At 47.1% G+C, this 21,965-nt stretch overlaps 1 protein-coding gene across 2 annotated transcripts in view; it reads right to left on the bottom strand.

Annotated features, from left to right (window-relative positions):
- Positions 1-21,965, bottom strand: part of ELAPOR1 (endosome-lysosome associated apoptosis and autophagy regulator 1) — a 68,747-nt gene that overhangs the window by 13,966 nt on the left and 32,816 nt on the right. For both annotated transcript variants that reach the window (XM_067727129.1, XM_067727130.1), the window contains exons 2-9: positions 19,759-19,879; positions 17,271-17,463; positions 11,617-11,764; positions 11,066-11,146; positions 10,032-10,137; positions 9,750-9,899; positions 3,907-3,995; positions 283-460 (exon numbers count right to left, since the gene is read on the bottom strand). In XM_067727129.1, coding sequence (XP_067583230.1) covers positions 283-460; positions 3,907-3,995; positions 9,750-9,899; positions 10,032-10,137; positions 11,066-11,146; positions 11,617-11,764; positions 17,271-17,463; positions 19,759-19,879 — 1,066 coding nt within the window. The remainder of the gene's footprint in view (positions 1-282; positions 461-3,906; positions 3,996-9,749; positions 9,900-10,031; positions 10,138-11,065; positions 11,147-11,616; positions 11,765-17,270; positions 17,464-19,758; positions 19,880-21,965) is intronic.

The raw sequence follows: 21,965 nt of genomic DNA, 5'->3' as shown, positions 1-21,965 counted from the left end.
GCCTCTGATGTGAGGATTGGGTCCCTTCAGGCCTGAGTCACATTCAAAGTTGGAATGAGGAGGAAGGTCGGCAGTTCTCAAGTATGACTCGGACCTACAGACAGGGCCCACCCTGACCTCTCTTCTCCTGAGTATAGACCTCAGAGGTGGCCTGGCCCTTCCTGCCTCCCTTGGAAAGACAGAGCCCGTGTTCAGCTGACACTGGGAGTGCCCACGTGGCCCACCCATGTGGGTGGCGTGGGAAGGGACGCGAGGCAGGGAGTGGGGTGGGGGAGGGGTTACCGGAGCCATTGGAATAAGAGCCATAAGGGCAGGGCTCGCAGGTGCTGCTGTTGGTCTTGAAGAAACCAGGGTTGCAGGGTGGGCAGCGGGTCTTCACGCCAGAGGCGGGCAGCTTCACTGCCCCCTCCAGGTCCTCACTGCAGATTTTCGGCTGGGCCCATTTGTACATGAGCTGTGTCTGCAGAAACAAAGCACGACTCAGCCTTCCTGCATGGGATTATCTTCAGGAATTTACCTTGAGAGTGGGGGGATTCTGGGCTCCAGTGAAAGCTCCACCACGGTGGGGCACTTTGTTTTGGTCACCGATATACCCCAGGCCCGTCGCCTAGCGCCTGGTACATGGTCATGCTCAATAAATATCTGCTGAATGCATGTTGACTGAATGAAGAGGGATAGACCTAATGAGGACTCGTGTGTCGGATGGAATGGGGGGACCAGTTGCCTCCAGAGAAAGCTCTGATTCCAGTGTAGAATCTTATTCCTACCAATGTCACAGGAAAAGCCGCCGGTGAAAATCCCAGAACACGAAAAGGCATGGAGTAGAGGTGGCTTATGTAACCCCTGGGGAGAAGAGAGGTTGGCTGAGGTGCCCCAGTTTGTCTTCCAAGTGTTTTCTTTGCTTTTTCACTTATTCAGTAGGCATCTATAGCAAGTCTAATAGATCTATGTGACTCAGAGACGAAGGACGTGGCCCCTGCCCTCAAGGAGCTCACCGTCTAGCAAGAGCACCAAGCACATAATAACAATCCCCATGGGGGTATGGACACTACGTTCTCTGGGACATCCAGGCAAGAGGAACGATGTTGGTTAAAGAACACAAACTTCCAGTTATAAGATCAGTAAGTTCTGGGTATCTAAGGTACAGGTGATTAGAGTTAATAATACTGTATTATACACTTGAGAGCTGCTGAGAGAGTAGATATTAAACATTCTCACCACAGAAAAGAAATGGTAATTATGTGACCTGATGGAACTGTTAGCTAGCTCTATGGTGGTCATCATCTTGCAGTATGTAAGTGTATAAAATCAATACATTGTACACCTTAAACTTACACGATGTTATGTGTCGGTTATATCTCAAAAAAACCAGGGGAAAAAGGCAAGAGGAACGGCCAGCCACCAAGTCAGTGAACAAGAGAAGCATTGTATCTGTCACTTATTAGGGTCGTCCCTAGTCTTTTGATGGAGAAATTGGATAGAGAAGAGGAGATGAATTACAGGAGGCCTTGGTGAATCAGGGGTGAGGTTGGGCAGTGTGAAGCTTCCCGTGTGGCCCTCGGGCGAGTCAGAAACAAAAGGATTGCATTGAGGTGATGATGCAAATGCTCTGTGTAGCATACCATACATGTGAAAAGGTGGGTGAATAAAGCATCGGTCCATTTTATTAAGGATAAGAAATGACAGCGTCTTAAAAGGGTCCCGTGCTGCCTGCATTGAAGGTGAGCCCTGAGACAGACCACTCTTCTCCCTGCTCAGCTCAGCCTTTCTCCCTGTGAAGAGCAGCCAGTGCCCAGAGACCTGGACTAGTGCTCTAAACTTATCTCAACTGGCTTGTCTCCTTGAGTCTCATAGAGAGAAAGGTCTGGGGAGCTGGTAGACTGATTTAGACCATCTCTTGGAGCAGCACACTCAGCAGCCCCAGTGGATTGGCCATCCTGGTCCCTGAGAAAGCACTGAGGCACAGCAAAGGCCATAATAGGAGTCCCTTGATATTAAAATACAGCTTAGAAAACAAAATCCCAAGCAGAACCAGTGTGGGCCTGAGGGCTGAGGCTTCTGTAAAGCAATCCTGGTGACTGCATATCCCTGGGCACTCCTCACGGTGTATACTCCAGGGCTCCTCCCTGAGCTGTGCTTTGGCGGGGCTGCAAGGTGCGAGCACTGGCTCTGGCCCCACTCAGCATCTAAAGACCCTCAAGGTGATCAGGGGAGGGCAGGCACCCAGGCTTGCAGGCATCAGAGCACACGACGGATCTAGAATGCCTTGGTCTAAGCCGGGAGGGGAAAGAGTGGGGCAGAAGGAAGCAAAGACAGCCACAATCAGCCACATGTCATGCCCTGGAGGGAGAAGAGGGGCAGGATTGTCCTCATTTAATCAGTGGGTCAACTGAGGCCAGGACATGACAGTAATTTTTACAAGGTCATGCAGAACACCAGACACTACAGAACGGGGTCTAAGGTGCAACTGACAAGATATATCATTTCGCCTGGCTGCTAGGGAAGGGGATTTTGCTCGAAACATGAGGGTGGGGTGGGGCAGTGCGGGGGCAGTAAGAGATGACTATAGAAACAATCACCGTAAAGGATTGGACTTTATCCCATGCTTAATTAGCAAAAAGAGGATTCGGCCAGCCAGCCAGCCAGGAAACATTTATACATCCTAATAGCCAAGCATATGCTTAGCGCTGAATGATGCAGAATTCCCCACTCCTGTTTCCTGAGAGGCTCTGATTTAGGGATATAGGCAGCAGTTCATTCAGAATGTCTAATCTGAGACAGATCCCTCCACTTGTGCCCTTGAGCCCTCCCTGCTCATTTACTGTTGTTCCTCGAAGTCATCCGGCACACACCTGCCCCCTCTACACCTGCTGCGTGCCCCCTGCCTGGAGAGCTCCCCTTCACCTCACTCAGATGTCTGCTCACATGTCACCTCCTCACAGAGGTCATCCTTACCCTCTCTAAAATAGCTCTGTCATTCTTTATCTCCCAATCCTGTTTTATGTTTTTCTTCCTACCACATACCACCATCAGACGTATGACTATACACCCATTTGTTGTCTGTCTGTTGTCTCTCCCTCCACTTGCTCCCCAACAGGAATTAAGCTCCACGAGAGTAGACGTTCCCTTGGTTTTGTGAGCTGCTGCACACCTAGCGCCCAGCACAGTGGCTGGTTGTACATGTGAACAAATGACCTCCTCTGAAACGCCTTCCCTGCTCGCCACCCCCCATCCTGGTCACTCCTCTTCTGGGTTCCCCCAGTGCCCTGCACACCGTAAGGCCCATCTTCCTTGTCCCTGCCCTCCCCCACAGGACTGTGAGCCTCTGAGGGCAGGAGCCCTTCTCGCTCAGCTCTGATTCCCCAGCTGGAGCACAGTGCCAGGCGCAACAGCTGATGCTCAAAAAATGCCTGTTGACTCAATGGCAGAGCAGACTACAAAGGAAAGTCTTTCTGAGGCAGAAAGCCTGGGGGCAACGAGGGAGCCAGCAGAGACGGAACAAGTCAGGCCATTCTCCAGTGAGCCAGGAAGTAGGAATCATCCCCTTTGCCAGCCCACAAGAGCAGCGCCGAGGGGCCAAGTCTGATGAGTTCCATGAAGAGATAAGTACGTGTGGACAGGCAGCCATTGCCCAGGGGGTGAAGCAAATGGAAGAAACCGAGGAAAAGAAAACGAAGGTGTTTTTCGAAACAGAGCCTATGTGAATAAGCAGCAGAACAAATGTGGCAAAAACAGCTTCTGACCTGAAAATAAATGAGGTCATCTCGTTTTACTTCCCCACTGGCCCCAGGGTCACTGCAGAGGTCTGTGGGGTTTTCTGGGGTGCCAGCTTCACTGGCCGCTGGAGGTCCGGATCTGGCAAAGCCCAAGGAGCAGGCAAAGGGGCCCCATGACCGTGCTACCCACCTCTCCACTGGCATCACAGGCCGTGTGAGTGTAGAAGTAATCTTTGTCTGTGCAGGCTGGCCGCACTCTGCAGGTGGAGGATCCTTTTTCTAAATGGCAGATGCAAGGACAAATATTTGAAGTTAAAAAAGCAGAGCTCTTGACCACTTGCTTACGATGCTATAACGCCCCAGACCTTGGGGTGAGGCACAACACAGACATTGCAGAAAGTAGACAGTCCTGCACACCCACCTTCCCTTTGCCTGAGCAGCAACATTTTCGGTCCCTAAATCCCTGCTCAGATACACCCTTTGCGCCTCTCCCCGGTGCTGATGAGAAACCACTGGGCCTGCCCTGTGGAGCAGGGCATGGAGAGGTGGACTGGCCAAAGGACCAGCAAGGAGGGAGGTAGCTAGAAGGAGCATCTTGCAGGTTTACCACCAATTCCCTGGAACTCGCCATCTTCCAGGTGCCTCAGAACCCTGACTGTGCAGGTGGTTTTTCTACTCCTGAAGGGTTGAAGCAAAACATAGGAAAGCTAGGACAGTGCTTCATCCTCTTACTCCAATTCTGTCTCTGAATTGTCTCTTAATATACGCCTAGAATGAAGGGCTTCCACCTCTGTATTTCCGCTTCTCCATGCAGCGATCCTACGCAAATAAGGTGACGGTTTAATTCAACTCTTCCCACTTTCCCCACCCCCAGGCCTCACAGTACTCTCTAAGCTTTGACCTGAACTTAATGAAAAATGTTATTATCATTTTTATTTACTTTACTCTCTGTATGTTTTTTTTTAAAAAAAATATTTATGTATTTATTTATTTCGGCTGCGCCAGGTCTTAGTTGTGGCATGTTTAGTTGCAGCATGCGAGCTTCTTAGTTGCAGAATGCAAACTCGTAGTTGCGGCATGAGAACTCATAGTTGCGGCATGAGAACTCGTAGTTGCGGCATGAGAACTCATAGTTGTGGCATGCATGTGGGCTCTAGTTCCCCGACCAAGGATCGAACCCAGACCCCCTGCATTGGGAGTGTGGAGTCTTATCCACTGCACCACCAGGCAAGCCCTTCTATATATTCTTCTTATATCTAGGTTAGTTCTGCTTTAACCCTATGAACCCCTGGATAGCAAGAACTATTTCAATGAATCCCTCTTTAAAGCAATGGATTTCATCTTTTTTGAATTACAAACCCTTTTGAGAATTTGAAAAAAAGACCTGTTTCCTGTATCCTGAAAAATATACATACTCCATGCAAATAATTTTTTTTTAATTTCCAGGAGATCTACTTTCTCCAGAATAAAAACCATTGCTTTACAGAGTGCCAGTACAATACTGCTTACTACTACTGTCACCACTATTTCTAATGTGACTACTGTGTTACCTGCAGCTAAGCAGGTGATCATGGTGAGACCTCTTCTCTCTATTACCTGACAGGCAGTTTGGTAGAACGGAATGAGATTTTTAAGTCAGACCGATCTGGGTTTGGATCCTGCTTAATCATTTAGCTGCATCGCTTTCGGCAAGTTACTTAACCTCTCTGAGCCTTTGTGCTCTCACCTGTAGAGCAGGAAGAATAACATCTTCTTACTGGAGCCAGCACATACCTGACACATTGTAAGTAAGAATTTGCTAAGTGCTGGTAACTATTATCACCTGGGTTTGTGGGACTTATTTTTATTTGGTAGCTGTCATGGGATTTTTAATAAGGATTAGAAGTCCCCTTTCTCTTCCAGTTAAGGCTTATTTCTCAACTGGTCCCTTCTTCTTCCCAAGGCACCAAATGAGTTGCTAGATCGGAGAATCTCCTAGTTACCGCCTTGTTGGCCTGCATTGGGGAGTTCCCTCAATCACACATTTCCATGCCTCTTCTGTCCCCATCTTAATTAGCCTGGGCAAGAGGGAACTACTGGCTGAGAAACAGCTGGGGTCTTCTCAGCTCATTTACTTGGTTAACAAACAAAGGCCTATTTCAACATAGAGGGATCCAGGGACTCCTGGTTTTGACAGACTTGGCCAGGAGAAATTTGGGGGGAGATGCTGAAAATAAGCCAGTTCCCAGGCCCTTGCATACTAGATCTAGCAAATTGCAAGTTACGTGTTAGAAAGTGCATTCCACACAGGGACCTTTCTCTGCTTGTCAAATATTTGTTCAACCTGACACCCCAGCTCTGGGTTTCAGCAAAAAGGGTCCAGCTGTTTACACACTGACAACTTCTAAACTGGTTTTAATAAATGATTAACGCAAATGCTGAGCCAGACCTCACTTTCCCAGCTCAGGTTTCATCAAGGTGTTGAAACTGGAGACTAGTCATGTTCGAAGGATTGGCCTAGATATTTGTTGAGAAAATGAAAAGTGATTCCTGTAGGACTGGCCCTGGGTAAAACTGTTTGTAGATAAAGTTTGTCTTGGGGGCTCCACCTGCTCTTTCTGTACCTTCCTCCTCCTTTCCGTATCTTCCCCCTGCCTCCGGAAATACAATCTTCTCGTTCTGATCCTTTTTATCCAAGGAAAACATTTCCCCTGAAGATTTCAGTACCGAATGAACCCAATGCCCAGCTCCGACACCACCACAGACTCTGGGCAAATCCCTTAACCTCTGTGAGCTTCTCCTAATTCATTTGTAAATGGGGAAATCACCCCTTCGCTATGCTACGAGTAATGAGAAAATGTTTTGTAAACTGTAAAGTACGGTACAAGTGACTTATTATTGTTACCTATGCCCAGAGTGGTTTCACACCACAAGAAGACTGCTGGGACAGGCCTTAATGTAAATGAATAAATAAAATCAGTGCTTACTACCTGCCAGACACTGTTCTAAATCTTTACCTGTTTTAATCCGTGCACACAATGATGCTATGAGGTAGATACAATTATTGTCATTCCCATTCTAGAGATGAGAAAACTGAGGCACAGACAAGTGATTTGCCCAAGGTGGCGCAGCTAGGAAGTGGTGGAGCAAGTATTTGAACCGCAGTGATTTTGTTCTGGAGTCCATGCCCTTAAACCCTGTGCTGTTCTATTAGGAAATGAATCCCTAATATTAAACATAACACAAAGGAATTAATCCTAATGATCAAATTTAATCTCTCAATGAGAAAGATGCTTTCAGTCAAGCCTTTGTCCCTGACATCCTCATGCGCATCAACTCCTCGTTAGTCTAGGTCCTGAATACGGGCAATGGCACCTGATGCAAAATCTTCTGACTGTAGCTTCTGCCTCCAGCTCTTCCTTTCCTCATCCATTTTCCAAATGGCAACCAGAATGGTCTTTCAAAGGCACAAGCCAGATCATGTCATTCCCAGTTTTACATTCTTCAATGGCTTCAAACGCTGATAGGATCAAATCCCAATTCTGTAGCAATGGCACAGAAGGGTTTAACAGTAATCTGTTCCCTGCCCACCTCTTAGCCTTGGATGCTAATTCTAAGTAAACTCCAGCAATGCTGAGTTACTCCTGGATCCCTGAGCCTTCTGGCCTTGGCTCACACTTCTTCCAGAATAATCCTGCCTCCATCAAATCACCAACTCATCTTTCAAGATAGCTTATCTTTCAAGACCACAGCTAGTGCAGCCTTTCCTCCCTCCCCAGAGAGGACTGACCATTTCCCCCTTTTGCTTCCACCGCACATTACACTCAGTACTCCTATCCTAGCACCTCCTGTACCATGGAGTTATTACACTTGGTGTTTCTATAACCACATTTCCACTTTTGACATAACCTGGAGGGCAGCACCAGCTGTAACCTTAGCCTCAAGTCCAAACCCTGGCACCCAGTGGCCACTCAGAATATATTTACAAATGAATGACTAAATGGTCACAGGGCCTCCTGCCACTCCCTTTATGTACATTCCATCATAGGCTCTCATCAGACTCTCTCTGCATTTTCCCAGTCTCCCACTGACCCTGTATTCTGGAAAAATCAAGTCCCAAAGAAACGTGATACTCTTTGTATCCCAAGCTGAACATATTCTTCATAGTAAAATCTCACTTTCCATTTAAAGATGTGGATGGAGAAATCAGTGGCAAAAGGAGAATAGACTCCAAGAATTCAGGCTCCCAAACTAATACCTTCCTAACCGCTCTCTGGATAGAAATCAATTTACATAGCATTGATCAAAACACTCTGTAGGCAGTTCTTCTAGAACCACCTTGCCATTTAAACCCTGTACCACAGCGGGGCTGGAAAGGGAGCTGGAGAAAAAGACTAACAAAGGCCGCTATTGATAGAGCAGGGAAGAGGAATACGAAATTCAAGTGGAAAAACGGGAATTTAGACTTATAGGTAAAAACTTCCCCCAAGATCTAAAAATCTATGTTCTTGCTGAAAGCTACACTCATTTGGCAAGATCTGTGTAGATAAAGAGAACTTCTATTTTAGGAATGGTATAGAAATAAGCAGCTCACAAGGTCAGTGGCGGGTCTTGGCTGAGCAAACACGTACTGTGATGCCTGTGTGAAGGGTGGGTGTGTCTGTGTAGGGATGGGCGTGTCTGATTAAGAGAGGGCCTTGAGCCGGGTTTGTATATAGTTCTGTGTAAAAAAGGAAAAATGGAATAGTTATGGGCATTTGCAGGGGAAGGGAGGGGACTCTTTCTCTCTCCCTACCTGTTTGTTTCAGAACCTGTCTTGGAGATTGGTTGATGTGCCAGTCATTGGACTGTCTAAGCACAGGGCCCTCTGGGGACACTACCCATCTTATACCAGAGCCCTGCTGCTGTCGAGATCCTCTCAAATAACCAGGTCCCGTTTCTCAAAGTTGGGCTGTTTTAGGAAGTTATCCAGGGACTGCAGAAATAGGCTGCTTCCCACTGTCCTCTTATTTTCCCTTAGAGCAGTGGTTTTCCAACTGTGTTCCAAGGATCCCTGGATTTCCTGACAAGGCCTGCTTTGAATTCAATGGATGCTTTGAATTCAGTGGATGAAAGATTATAGCTTCTTGCTATCAAAATGTTTTGAGTAACAATACGACCTCATGGGGCTTCCCTGGTGGCACAGTGGTTGAGACTCTGCCTGCCAATGCAGGGGACACGGGTTCGAGCCCTGGTCTGGGAAGGTCCCACATGCCGCGGAGCAACTAGGCCCATGAGCCACAACTACTGAGCCTGCGCATCTGGAGCTTGTGCTCTGCAACAAGAGAGGCCACGATAGTGAGAGGCCCGCGCACCGCGATGAAGAGTGGCCCCCGCTCGCCGCAACTAGAGAAAGCCCTCACACAGAAACGAAGACCCAATACAGCCAAAAATAAAATAAATAAATAAATAAAATTTAAAAAAAAAAACAATATGACTTCATGGCTCTTCTAAATTAACTTTGATAATAATTGTTATAAATTAAGATGTATAAATTTATGCCTCTTTTATCTACTGTATATATTATTTATAATTCCAATCTTGATTAAGGTTTCATTAAAAAACGATTGCAACCCCTTTCCATAGCTTTCCTAATTCCTCTAATTCTGAGCTGCTTTTGCTTTTTGCCGTGGTGCCCTGCACTTTTTGCTATCTAATACACTATATAATTTACTATATATTTATTATTTAGTTATTATAGTTATTATGTATGCCATTTACATTCTAGAATGTAAATTCCATGAAGACAGGGACCCTTGTCTATTTTTTTCACTGAAGTATTCCAAACACCTAGAGTAAAGGCCTGGCAGATAGTAGAGGCCTGATAAATACTTACTGAATGATTTCATTTCAAGAGTGATTGGCGGATTAGGTGGGCTCTTCCAGGGCCCAGAAAGCAAGTGCTTAAGAAGAATTGTCTTCAGCTTGGCCAAAAAGATGGTTCCACTTCCTGTCTGTCCCTGTGTATATGTTGGTACCCCCCCACCAAACTCTTCCCGCCCTCAGAAACATCACCTGAATATTTGTCAGGGTCACACTGGTGGCAAGAAGTCTCTCCCTTATTGGAATAAGAGTTAGCTGGGCAAAGTTTGCAGCAGGAGGAACCCTTCTGGTCTGCGTATGTGCCTGGTTTACAGGGGAAGCATTCTGAAGTGTAGGCCACTCCTAGGGAGGACGAACAACATAGGAAAGCAAGAATTGAGCCTAGAGACTGAACGCCCTGAGGACTAACCCACACCCTCCCTGCTGAAGTCAGCATCAGACCCCAGACCCAACCCCATTCTCTGTTCTCTGTACCTGTTATGGCGATGTTTCTCACCAGCACTGGCTTAGAAACTTTGGACCACACTGAGAAAGCTGTGGTTCTCCAGTAGAGGACGTTATTGCCTCGATTTAGTTCGACCTAAAAACCACAAACAGGAGTTAGTTCAGTCACAGAGACAGGTATTGCTAATCCATTGCATTAGCCTCCTGTTGGGATCCCCCCACTTGCAGTCTGCATGGCAGTGCCTATTCTGCTCCTCTCCCTCAACTTCCTCAGTGTTGCCCTTCCTCCCAGCTCCTCTCTCCTTCTTATTTTCTTTTTATAAATTTATTATTTATTTTTGGCTGCATCGGGTCTTCGTTGCTGTGTACGGGCTTTCTCTAGTTGCGGTGAGCAGGGGCTACTCTTCGTTGTGGTGCGCGGGCTTCTCATTGCGGTGGCTTCTCTTGTTGCACAGCACGGACTGTAGGCGCGCGGGCTTAAGTAGTTGTGGCTCACGGGCTCTAGAGCGCAGGCTCAGTAGTTGCGGCGCACGAGCTCAGTTGCTCCATGGCATGTGGGATCTTCCCGGACCAGGGATTGAACCTGGTGCCCTGCATTGGCAGGTGGATTCTTAACCACTGCGCCACCAGGGGAGCCCTCCTCTCTCCTTCTAAGGCTCCTCTTACAACCCTCTCATGCCCTCTCCCACTTCTCCTTCAGTCACATATACCATGAGCATTTCTATGTTGAGACCAATGAAGGGACCTGAGGGTACTGACAACAGGGTGGCTGAAACTCCCTCATTCTTCTCTGGTTGTATTTATCCATGCCCCAGCCCCAGAAGACTGGGCCTTTAAAGCCGGAAAGCTGCTGGTCCTTGGGGTCAAGCCAGAGGAGCAAGTCAGTTCACATCCACATTATGTCAACTCAAGAGGGGAGAAACTATAGCATCCTCATGTTGTCAGACAACTGCCCTCTAGGGAGAGAAGAGTGGAGGCCCAGATGGGGAGGAAGCACTCTTTGGAGGAAAGGCCCTTGGTCCCTTTTCTGGAATCTCCAGGGAGAAGGCTGTTCTGATACTCACACTGTGCAATTCCCATCCTTTCTCTGTGGTTTTCATCCACCTCGAGTCATCTGCATTGGGCTGGCACTGGTCATTCTGAACCTGAGGCAGCAGGAATTTGAGATCAGGGTCTCTCAGCTTTCTAAGGAAATGAATTGCTTACCCCATGATGCCCCAGCCCTTCAGAGGGCCCTTCTTATGGGAGAAGGACTGAGTTCAGAAGTCATGAGATTTGAAGTATGGCAGGAGCTAGTTACACACACAAGATGTCAGTACGTGGACACTAAAGAAATTATGTGTTAACTCAGAGCTGTTACGTGCTGTTTTCATGTCTGAACAGGGCAGAACACCTACGAATCTCCCAGACTCTATCTACTCTTCCCCCCAGGGTCCTTTGACTTCTGCCTTTCTCTTTGCCTTTTGAAGCCTCAGCTCACTTTGACCACAGTTCTCTCCAGAGGGAAGACAACTGTGAAAACTTCCCGAGCAGGACTATGCGTGTGATTCCTGTAAATGAATGTGAGCCTCGGAGGGCCTTTACCTCCCACCTTCCGCCTCAGCCAGGGGCTTACAAAAAACTCGAAGATGATGCTGGAGTCTGGGTAGTAGTATTCAAAGTTAACAGTGCCAGACTGCTTCAGGTTCACGGCGTACATCAGCGTGGCCGTGCACTCATCCGTGTTGGAGGAGATATAGTCACCCAGAGGAACCCACTTGGACCTGTGAGGGAACAGGAGCCAAGTTCACAGTCAGGAGCCCAGCCCACCAGAGCTTGTGCGATATGCAGGTCTCATGTCCTGCTAGGTCTCTGCAGAATTCCAGACTTGTGATTCACAAGTGGAAGCTTACACCTGAAAATGCTCAGTGAAGAATGACCTCCAAGTCAAGGAGCCTGGCGGTACAGCCAAGAGGAGGACAGGTAGGTGTACCTCCACATTATGCAGAGCTATCCAGAAGATAGACGGCAGGTAAGGTTGTGGATAGGGGGAGGTAGATAATATTTATTGGTTGCTTACTAGCTCCCAGATGATGAACTACATATGCTACATTCATGATTCCTTTCTATCAGTAAGAGGAAATGCAATTTTGTCCCCATTTAAGGGATGACACAACGGAGGCTTTTTGAGTGCCTTGCCCAGTATAACACAGCCAGCAAGTGACAGGGCTGAGATTCAAACCCAGGTTTGCCAAACTCAAAGCTCTCAAAGACAGTTAGTAGATAAAGCTATTCTTCAGAACTCAGAAGTCCATCCAATCTAATCCACCCATTTTTTTGGTTTTGGTTTTTGTTTTGAAATGTCCACTTTTAGATGCTACTAGGAACTGGTTTTTATGGGAAGGGGGAAGGGAGAAGGCATGTTGATTTTGTTTTCCAAATACCTCTACTGTGTCTACTCTACCCAAGGGCTCTTCCTTCTCCTCCCCGCATGTCCCTCAGCTCTGAATCAGCCCCAACTCGCCTCCCTGCATCCAGTCCTGCTTCCTCCAATCCCTTCTCCACAGTGTGGCTGGAGAGAGACTCCAGAAGAAAAATCTGACCCTGTCACTTCCCTGCTTGAAACTCTGACTCCCTGTTGCCCTTAGGATGGGGTACGAACTCCTCACCCACTCTCTATGCTCCAGCCCTACAGCATTTCTTTCAATTCTTCTGCCAAACTTTCTCTCACCTCTGGGTCTTCCCACACACTGTTCTCTCTTCCTGGAACAAACTTCTTCCTCCCTCTATCTATTTAATTCCTACTCGTGTCTTAGAGCAAACGTCACCTAATCTGAGAAGTCCTCCTTGACTCCTTTACCTGCCTTTGCTACGTGTGCCCTCAGCTCTCACTGTTCCCTTTCTCATAATCACAGTCCTCCTGTATTTCATTTAAAACATGTTATGAAATATTTAAGACCTGCCACGCTGCTTATGAAATGCAACACAGCAGAAGTGTTGGTGTACCCCTGGCTAATCTCAACCCCCTCCGCATCACACACACCTTTCCCCACTGTCAAGTAATCACTTTCCTGAATTTGGTGCTTGACGTCCCCATGTGGTTCTCTGCCCTTCACTAATTATGTATGTATTTCTAAACAATATACTGTATGACAGCATTTTGCACGTTTTTATATCTTATGTGCTCACGGATTCTGAAACTTGCTTTTTTTCCCTCAACACGTATAATGATTGTGGGATTCCTCTATATCCATAGTCACACGTGAATAACAGCTCTTCTTTCACTTTTACCAGTATATAAGATTGCTTTCTATGGTTCGTCCATATTTATTCATGCATTACTTGTTGGCGGACATCTAGATTGTTTCCAGTTTTTTGCTATTGTGCGCACTCTTGTTAGGAACATTCTCGCACGTCTCCTTCTACGCATATTTGAGTGGAAAGTCTGGGGGTAGAACTGCTGGGTCACAGGGTATGTGAACCTCCAACTTTACCAGCTATGGCCACGTTGTGCTCCAGAGTGGCTGCCGTCAGCTACACCCACCCGCAGCGAAAGACAGCTGTTCTGGCTCCACAACCCGCCCCCCCTCCCACATCTGGAACGGTCAGACGTTAAAATTGTTGCCAATATGATACGGTAGGACAGAGTGTATCAGTGGGCTTTAAATCTTAGTTCCTTAACTATAAGTGAGGTTGAGCATCTTTCCTTAGTTTATTTGCAGTTTGGCTTCCTCTTCGGGTCATACTTGAATTCTTCTTGAATTGCTTGTGTTCCTGCCTGGCTCGTCGATGCTGTGAGGGCAGAGACCAAACTTAACTTGCTCACTTCTGTGTCCCTAGCACTAAGCCCTGGACCTGGCACATAAGAGGGACTCAGGGCATTAAACAGCTGAATGTGGGAAATGGGTGATCAAAGACAATCCCACTATTTCACTGCTGTGCCTGAGACCAGCCCAGGTCTCCAGTGATTAATAATGGTCAGTTCAGGGGACCTCAGATTAGTCCACTGTTTTCCCCCTGTGTTTGTCAGAATAACATGGTACTTCCAGCTCTTCAACAGTTAGTGTTATTCTCAAATGGAAGCATATCCAAAATACCTAAGCTGAGCTCATCCAAGATACCCAGCTAACCTAACGGTACTGATTTCTCCTTGTTAAAAGAGACAGCACTTAAAGCTGATGTGCTCCACAGCATCAGCTATAAATAACTCCTGAAGGTGGATGAATAATTCAAAGGATGCCATAAGTGGATTTCATTTGCAAAATGCGTCACAATTCTGACTTTTGTCAGAGCTGTCCCTGGTGAAGATCGTTTCACGTTCAATGATAACATGTCTTGATTGATTTCTAATGCCAGGCATCGCTCCAAATCTTTACAAGTATCATTTCGTTTCATCCTTACCACGGCCTCTAAGAAGAGTACTATTTTTATCACTGGTTCTTAGAATGAGGACACCAAGGCATGGAAGAGATTAGGAACCTGCCCCCGGTCATTTAGCTGTGATCTGCTTATACCTGCTTTGTTTTGCCGTGGCCCTGGGGAAAAGGGAGGCAAGTTTTCAAAGAGGAATTCTCATATGGTGGCCACCCAGACACACTGCCAAGCTCACACTGGGTAGCACTGTTTATAAATTCAGGTTAGAAAGAAGAAACTGTACAGGAAAACTTAGAGGCTTCCAAAGTTTGAGACCCTTTTTAATGCTTTTTCTCATTCTTGTTTCACCTTCACAGTATTTGGTGTTCTGTTCTTCTCCGTGAACGTACAGCATCCTTTCCACGACTCCCTTTTCACTCTTATTCCCTTTTGCTTATCCCAGTTTTGGATCTGAGGACTGTTTCCATCACCTTAGTCCTGAGACATTTACCCAGGAACCAAGGATGACCCCCTGAAGGCTCAGGAACCTGCCATGGAAACTCCATTCAGTTGGCCTGTTGTGTTTTCAATTATTTATTTTGTGTCTGCTTTGTGCCAGGTGTTAGATACTGGAGACACAGCAAAGCACAAGACAGCCCTGACCCCCTCCCTCTTGGAGCTTGCATTCTATTTCTAGTGGAGGAGACAGAAACTTAACACGCAGTTAATAACATAGTAATAACTATGGTAAGTGCCATAAGGAGAAATACAAGATGATGTATGTGTGTGTAACAGGGGCCTGTGGGGTCAGGGATGGCTTCTTTGAGGCAGTCACTTTTAGGCAGAGACCCGAGGGTGAAGCAGGAGTCAGCTGGGGGAAGAGTTGAAGAAGAGTGTGTTAAAGGTGCCAGGAGGGCGGGAGCATGGTGGCCAGCTGGCTGGAGCTCTATAAGCAGGAGGAGAGGCACTGGAGAGAGGCTGGAAGAAGGGGCAGGGGCAGAGGCCCTGCAGGCTGTGACAACGTATTGGATTTTATTCCAGTGGGAATCCACAGACTCCAGAGTTTTGAGCAGCAACGTACTGTGATTGGGCTTGTGTTTAAGAAGATCAGTCTGGCTGCTGAGGGGACGGTGGCCTGCAGGAAGCTGGGGGTGGAAGCGGAGACCAGCTGGGAGGCGCTAGAGGCAGAGCAGGTGGGAGGCGCCACTGGCGGGGGTTATTTTGGGGGCAGTGGGCTTGGATTCAGGTAAATACACAGTCGAGCAGGAAAGCCAGACACTTGGTGACGTGAGAGCAGCTGTTATTGCCTTTCTGGGGCACGGTGGGGAAATCACAAACCCTCTCTAGGTGGCCATTTCCTCTCCATCTCTCCTTTTTCCCCCTCCCGGGAATGTCGTGGGATGCCTTAAGATCCAGGCCCTGAAGCAGTCTGTGCTGTGGAAACACAAGTCGTTTTGAACAGACCCACATCCGGCCTCGCTGAGAGAGAATGATTTTTGGACTTTCACTGCTTCCCCAGACAGGGAGAAAACCCTGTTTGCACACGCGTGGTGACTGACCGACTGAGCCCGGGCTGCGCCTTGTCCAGGGTCAGTCACGTTCTCTGTTAGGACTAAAATGGGGGTTGATTGTCTTTAACCCACACATTCCCTCTCCTTCCAGCTTGAATCCTCTCCAGCTTTATCTCTGCTGCCAACATTGTCATGCTAATGATTTTGACTCACAATATTGAACTCTGAAACAACATTAAAATTGGACTGTTAGAGGCCTCCTGCCTGGCTCACACAGTGGTGCTTCTAGGAGATTTAAGTATAGGAATGGGAGACATTGTTCCCAACTTTAGAAATCCAGGTGTAATACGATTAATCCTTTTTTATCATTTTGATTGCTTGGGTGTAAGAGAAACTTTCATGTACTTTTCTCCTGTATTCCTTGTCAATATTTAACAGAGAGCAGTGGACGATTGTCTTTTACATCTGTGCATCCCCCAACTTTTCCTCTCTAGGACTGGATATTGCCTTGCGTGCACTAAATGTTATTTGAAGGTGGCAGCATGGGGCAGTGGAAAGCTTGGACCAGGTGTGAATTCCAGTCTCCCCAGGTGTAAGTTAGGTAATGAAGGACAAGTCACTGAACCTCACTGAGCCTCCAGTTCCTCATCTGTGTAATGGGAACAACAATACTTATTTCACTGTCACAAGGGTTCTTGTGAGGATTAGAGAAAATAATATACGTAAAGCATCCAGAATAGTGCCTGAACTATAGAAGGCACATCATTTATTTCCAGGGATAGGATACTCCCATCCCGGGAATTAAATATGCAGAGATTTGATAAGGATCGCTCACCCGTTCTGTAAGCACCCTGGGCTGAGCCTTTCAATTACTGAAAAGATTTCCTTCTGAGCTGGAGAATTCTCTGGTCATCAGGATCTCAAAGGGTTTGGAAGATCTCAGCCGTCACTGACCAAAGCTCTGGTCCCACTTTATCCTCCCAAACCCATAAACTCAGACCAGTTTTAGAAGCTAGCACCAAAGCCAGGAAGATACCCAAGGCTTTGCACATGGTGTTGCAATCAAGTTGAGGAAGTTTAGTGGCTGATCCAAAATTCCACAGTGGAATCCAGTTGGATTTTGTTTTAAAGGGACTGGGCCATTTAACCCTTGTTGATCTTATCCACCTATCTCTATTTCACCATGTTTTTCACCTGTCACAAATACCTGTCAGTCGCTGGTAAGCTTAGGTCAGTAAGGCTGGGCTGATGTGGATCTCATGTCCAGCAGTCCAGTGGGGACCTGCTCTAGCCCTCACCCCGAGGAGCAGGAGAGGAGGCTGTGAAGTGCTCCCTGCAGCCCCTTCCCCAATATGGGGAGCAGGGAGGTAAGGGGGGCGTGGGGCTATGGGGGTGGGCGTGGAGTGTGGGGAGAGGGGCGACTCACGAAGTGCAGTTCTCAGTGGAATCTGTGGTGCTGTCCTCGATCTCCATGTTGGTTGAGAGGCTGGCAAAGCCATGGGGCAGCCCGTCCCACTCGTCAAAACGGATGCCTGTGCCAAGGGAGTAGCGGCCCTCAGCACACGGCTTACACGACTGGTCCTTCATGTCCAGAAACTCCCCGGCTTTGCAAGAGAAGGCTGGAACACAGAGCGGGGACAAGGGTGGGTGGTGAGGCTGCTGCCACGCAGGAGAAGTGGGTGGGTTGTGTGCATCCTAGGGGGAGGAGCAGAGGATGGAGACCTGGGAGCTTCCCCCACTAGGATGTGGAGCCATGGCGCATCTTGTGTGATTCCACTTCCGTGGACTGTCCAGAGTAGGCAAATCCATGGAGACAGAATGAAGATTTGTGGCACCAGGGGCTTGGGGGAGGGGGCGTGGGGAGAGATTGCTAATGGATATGTTTCGTTTTGGGGTGATGCAGATGTTCTGCAGTTAGATAGTGGTGATAGTTATGCAACTGTGTGAATATTTTAAAGCCACTGAGCTTTACAACTTACAGGGGTGAATCTTCTGATGTAAATTATATCTCAATAAAGCTGTTATTTTATTCTATTTATGCTATCTATCTGTTTATTTATTTATTTATTGGCCACACCACACGGCTTAAAGGATCTTAATTCCCTGACGGGGGATTGAACCTGGGCCACGGCGGTGAAAATGCCGAGTCCTAACCACTGGACTGTCAGGGAATTCCCAAAGCTTAAAATTAAAAAAAAAAAAAGATTTAGGGCCTTGTTGCAGGACTTTGGGTTTGTCCCTGTCAGTTTTGTTTCCTAAGGGGTCTAAGGGGTAGCCTCAGCCATTCTGAGAGCTCTCCAGTGAAGACCATGGTCTCTCGTGCTGACCCCTCTGAATGGCACCTAGCCCTTCAGCCTTGAACTTCCCCCTTGAGTTTCTGGCCTCTGTCTTCTCCTTTCTGGTCCCACTGCCACTGTACTAGTTGGGATTCTCGTGACCTGTTAGTTCAACCATTGCAATGTCCTCCTAACTAGTTCCCTGTTTCTTGTCTTTGCTCATTCGGTGGTCAGCAGTATCTTTCTAAAACACTCATATGTACTATTATTTCTGTTATTTAAAAAATAATCAGGCACCATCCCCACTTCGGGTTATAGAATTAAGCTCTCAGCCTGGCATTCAAATTCTTCCCCAATTTTCCCCCAACCTAACTTTCCGGCTTGATCTCCCACTACAGACCTTTCTCCACCCTACTCCCATCCATCCCCTCCCTGTGTTGCCTCCGCCCCAGCCCAGCTCTTCTCTGAATGTGTCTGATGTTCTCCCACCTCCAAGCTTTTGCTCGAGTGGTTCTCCCAGCGGTTCCTGATCCCTAAGTATCCATAACTCCCATTCTTTTCACCTCATACAACACATCATATTGATGTGTGCCTCCCACTAGGCTCTGAGCTCCTCTAGGGACAGTGGCTCAGCGACTGGCACAGACATAGCAGGCGCTACATAAAGGTTTGCTGAAAAAAATGAATGGATGAACGGGTGTCTGCTCCTTCCACCAGACTGTACGCTTCTGAAGGCGGAGACTGTGCCTTCTTTATCTTTGTGGTTCACATAGCAGGTGCACGTAGTGCTCAAGAACGCTGGCCAAGTTTACTGAAGATGGCTCATTTGTTTCCATTAGTCACACCTCAGTTCTACTCAGATCTTAGCAATATCCATTCACGGATTTAACAAGTACTTATTTGCTCACCTACTGAACCAGGCACTAGGCTAAGCTTATTTTAGATTTTAAATGCCCTCAACCTCCTTTCCAAATTTTCAAGTATTCCTTGATTCTAGTTCCTGATTTTTATTGTTATCCACTGCCCCCCTTTGCATTTCTAAAAAGAACAGCTCAGGGGGAATAGCTGCCAGTGGTAGCAAAGTTGTAGCTGCAGAGTCCCAGAGGTGGGGTGGGAGCTGCAGGGAAGTCACTGCCTTTCCGGTTGCACGGTCAGCTCCACAGTCAGGGAAGATTCTTGTTCCCTGAAGTAATGCCCAGTGCATTTTAAAGGTCTGTCTCTGCAGAAAGTCATCTTCTCTGGCTTCTTTTTCAAGAATGACTGCAAATCACAATCTTTCCTAAATGAGTGACTGTGGCTAGTGAGTGTAGGTTGGAGAGAAATGCACAGCCAAAAAAAGAAAATGTATGCAAACAGAGAAAATATCTAAGTGGCACACAGCCGGAATTATTTTTACTTTATACCCTCATGGGATTTAAATCTGAAAATAAAACAAAAGTAAATTGAAATACCCAGTTTGCATCCACGAAATAACACTTCTGCACCAAATCTCAAGAGGTTTGGGGATGAGGACTGACCGGTGGGAGGGGGGCGGGGCGAGATCTGATTCCTTAAGGCAGCCACACTGTCAGGAAGTGCCTAACTTGGATGGCAGGAGGCTTGGGGCAGAGGCCAAAGCTGAGAGGCAGGGCTGCTTACAGCACTCGGTGCCCTTGACGGGGTCAGGGAGGCTGGTGCACAGGCCCGGGGTATGCGGCACGGCGACCCTCCACCTGGAACCCAAGCTGTCACACGCAGTGTACTCGTAGTGGTACTCAGACTGCAGATGAGAGAAGAGTGGGGAAAATGTGCATTAGTAGCGGTCAAACATTAACAGCTTCCTACCCACTTCCTGTCCAGCACGATGGCTACTGACACTCATCATCACAGTAACGGGCCCTGGGACCCCGGCAGGAAACAAGGCATCATGGAACCAAATGATTGTTATCAAACACGTACAGGAGCTACGGTTATTGGATCATTCCTCTCCACCGGCCATGGTCTAGTCCCTAGAAACACCCCCCCCCCTTTTTTTTTTAATGACTCTCTTTGTGGTTGTGTATAAATGTCCTGATAGGCCAGAGGAATGTGAGAAGGTAACCAAAGAACAGGCTACAAACAGGTGGAATTTTTCTTGTCCCAAACTGCAGAATTTATGAGCAGGCACAGGTCCATGAAAAATTTACAAAGGATTGTGACAAAAGCTGTATTTCTGTTTCCCTGATTTCCTTACATTCTTCATGCTCTCTCCTTTTCTCCAGAAAAACTGTGAATTCCCACCTCGAATTTTATGAAAATGTCACATTTAGCCCAGGCAGGTGATGGGGTCTCATCACATGAGCCTATTCATGCCTAATTTCTCTGTGCAATGGAAACTCACAGCTCAGTTGCTTTACCTGAACTAAGAATAAACTGAATAACAACAACAAAACTGCCAAATCAAGCATTAAATAAAACAGCAAGAGCCACAACAAAAATCACAGAAAGCACTACTTGGGAAAAAGAAAGCACAATAAACGAGCCAAATACTCTTCAACATTTCTTCCTCTTTTAAATCTCATAATAAACAACAGTCCATAGAATTAATGTGAATTTGGGCTTCCCTGGTGGCGCAGTGGTTGAGAGTCCGCCTGCCGATGCAGGGGACACGGGTTCGTGCCCCAGTCCGGGAGGATCCCACATGCCGCGGAGCGGCTGGGCCCGTGAGCCATGGCTGCTGAGCCTGCACGTCCGGAGCCTGTGCTCCGCAACGGGAGAGGCCACAGCAGTGAGAGGCCCACGTACCACAAAAAAAAAAAAAAAAAAAAAAACTATAAGAATTAATGTGAATTTGGTTCTGATAAGCATTTTACAATCCTCACTTACCAAAAACTATATTCAAGCCCTAAAGTACTTTGTATTACTGTATCCATAAGAAAAATAGAATTAATGTCCCCCTTCTACCCATATGAAAGGATGATTGCATAATATATAAATGCAAGGAGCTGGGGCTAAAACTGAGACAGTTTGAAGTTGGCTAACCTAAGAATGTATCAGAACCAAAAAAAGAAATCTTTACTTTTCCGAGGGGTTAAATAGACTGCCTTTCATCTCTTCTAAGATGCGTATTTCTTTCACATTTTAACATCTGTGAAATCAAGTTGTGGCTTATAACTGACACAATTAAGGAAGCATCGTGTCATGTTTTAACTGATGGAGTTTTTCCTTTCTTCTTGGTACATAAAAAACAGTTCTGTTTCTCCTGTGCTAGCTTGGCTTCTCGCGGCTTCCATGGAACTGTAGACACACTAGGGGTTCCCTGTACCTTATGCTATTCACTCCAGGCCCATCTACTAAGCACAGGCTTTCTTTTGGTCTTAGAAGCAGTGTTATTTCAGATTTGTGGAAATACAGTAAACATGTTGTTTCTTGATTTGTAGTTTCAGAAACTTAGGGTGCTGAGAGAACAATTTTAGAGCTCCATTTTTATTGTCTTCTATTATAAATATTTACCAAATATATATTGTCTTCCCAGCACTTAGAGGTACTAGATGTTGTGTCCAGTGTGGCTCAGGACAGCAACGCATAAACTGGGCACTTTCATCCAGAGGGAGCAGATGCGGAGTAGGAGGAGGAGTTGGGGGAATTGTGAGCCTAACTGTTTTTTTTTTTGACGGTACATGGGCCTCTCACTGTTGCGGCCTCTCCCGTTGCGGAGCGCAGGCTCAGCGGCCATGGCTCACGGGCCCAGCCACTCCGCGGTATGTGGGATCTTCCCAGACCGGGGTGCGAACGCATGTCCTCTGCATCAGCAGGTGGACTCTCAACCACTGCGCCACCAGGGAAGCCCCTACTTTTCCTCTTAATTCCATTCTTTTCTTCATCCC

This window comes from Pseudorca crassidens, chromosome 2 (assembly GCF_039906515.1).
Source record: "Pseudorca crassidens isolate mPseCra1 chromosome 2, mPseCra1.hap1, whole genome shotgun sequence".
Taxonomy (NCBI): domain Eukaryota; kingdom Metazoa; phylum Chordata; class Mammalia; order Artiodactyla; family Delphinidae; genus Pseudorca; species Pseudorca crassidens.
Note: the sequence above shows the minus strand (reverse complement) of the source record. Positions and strands in the feature narration are given on the sequence as shown.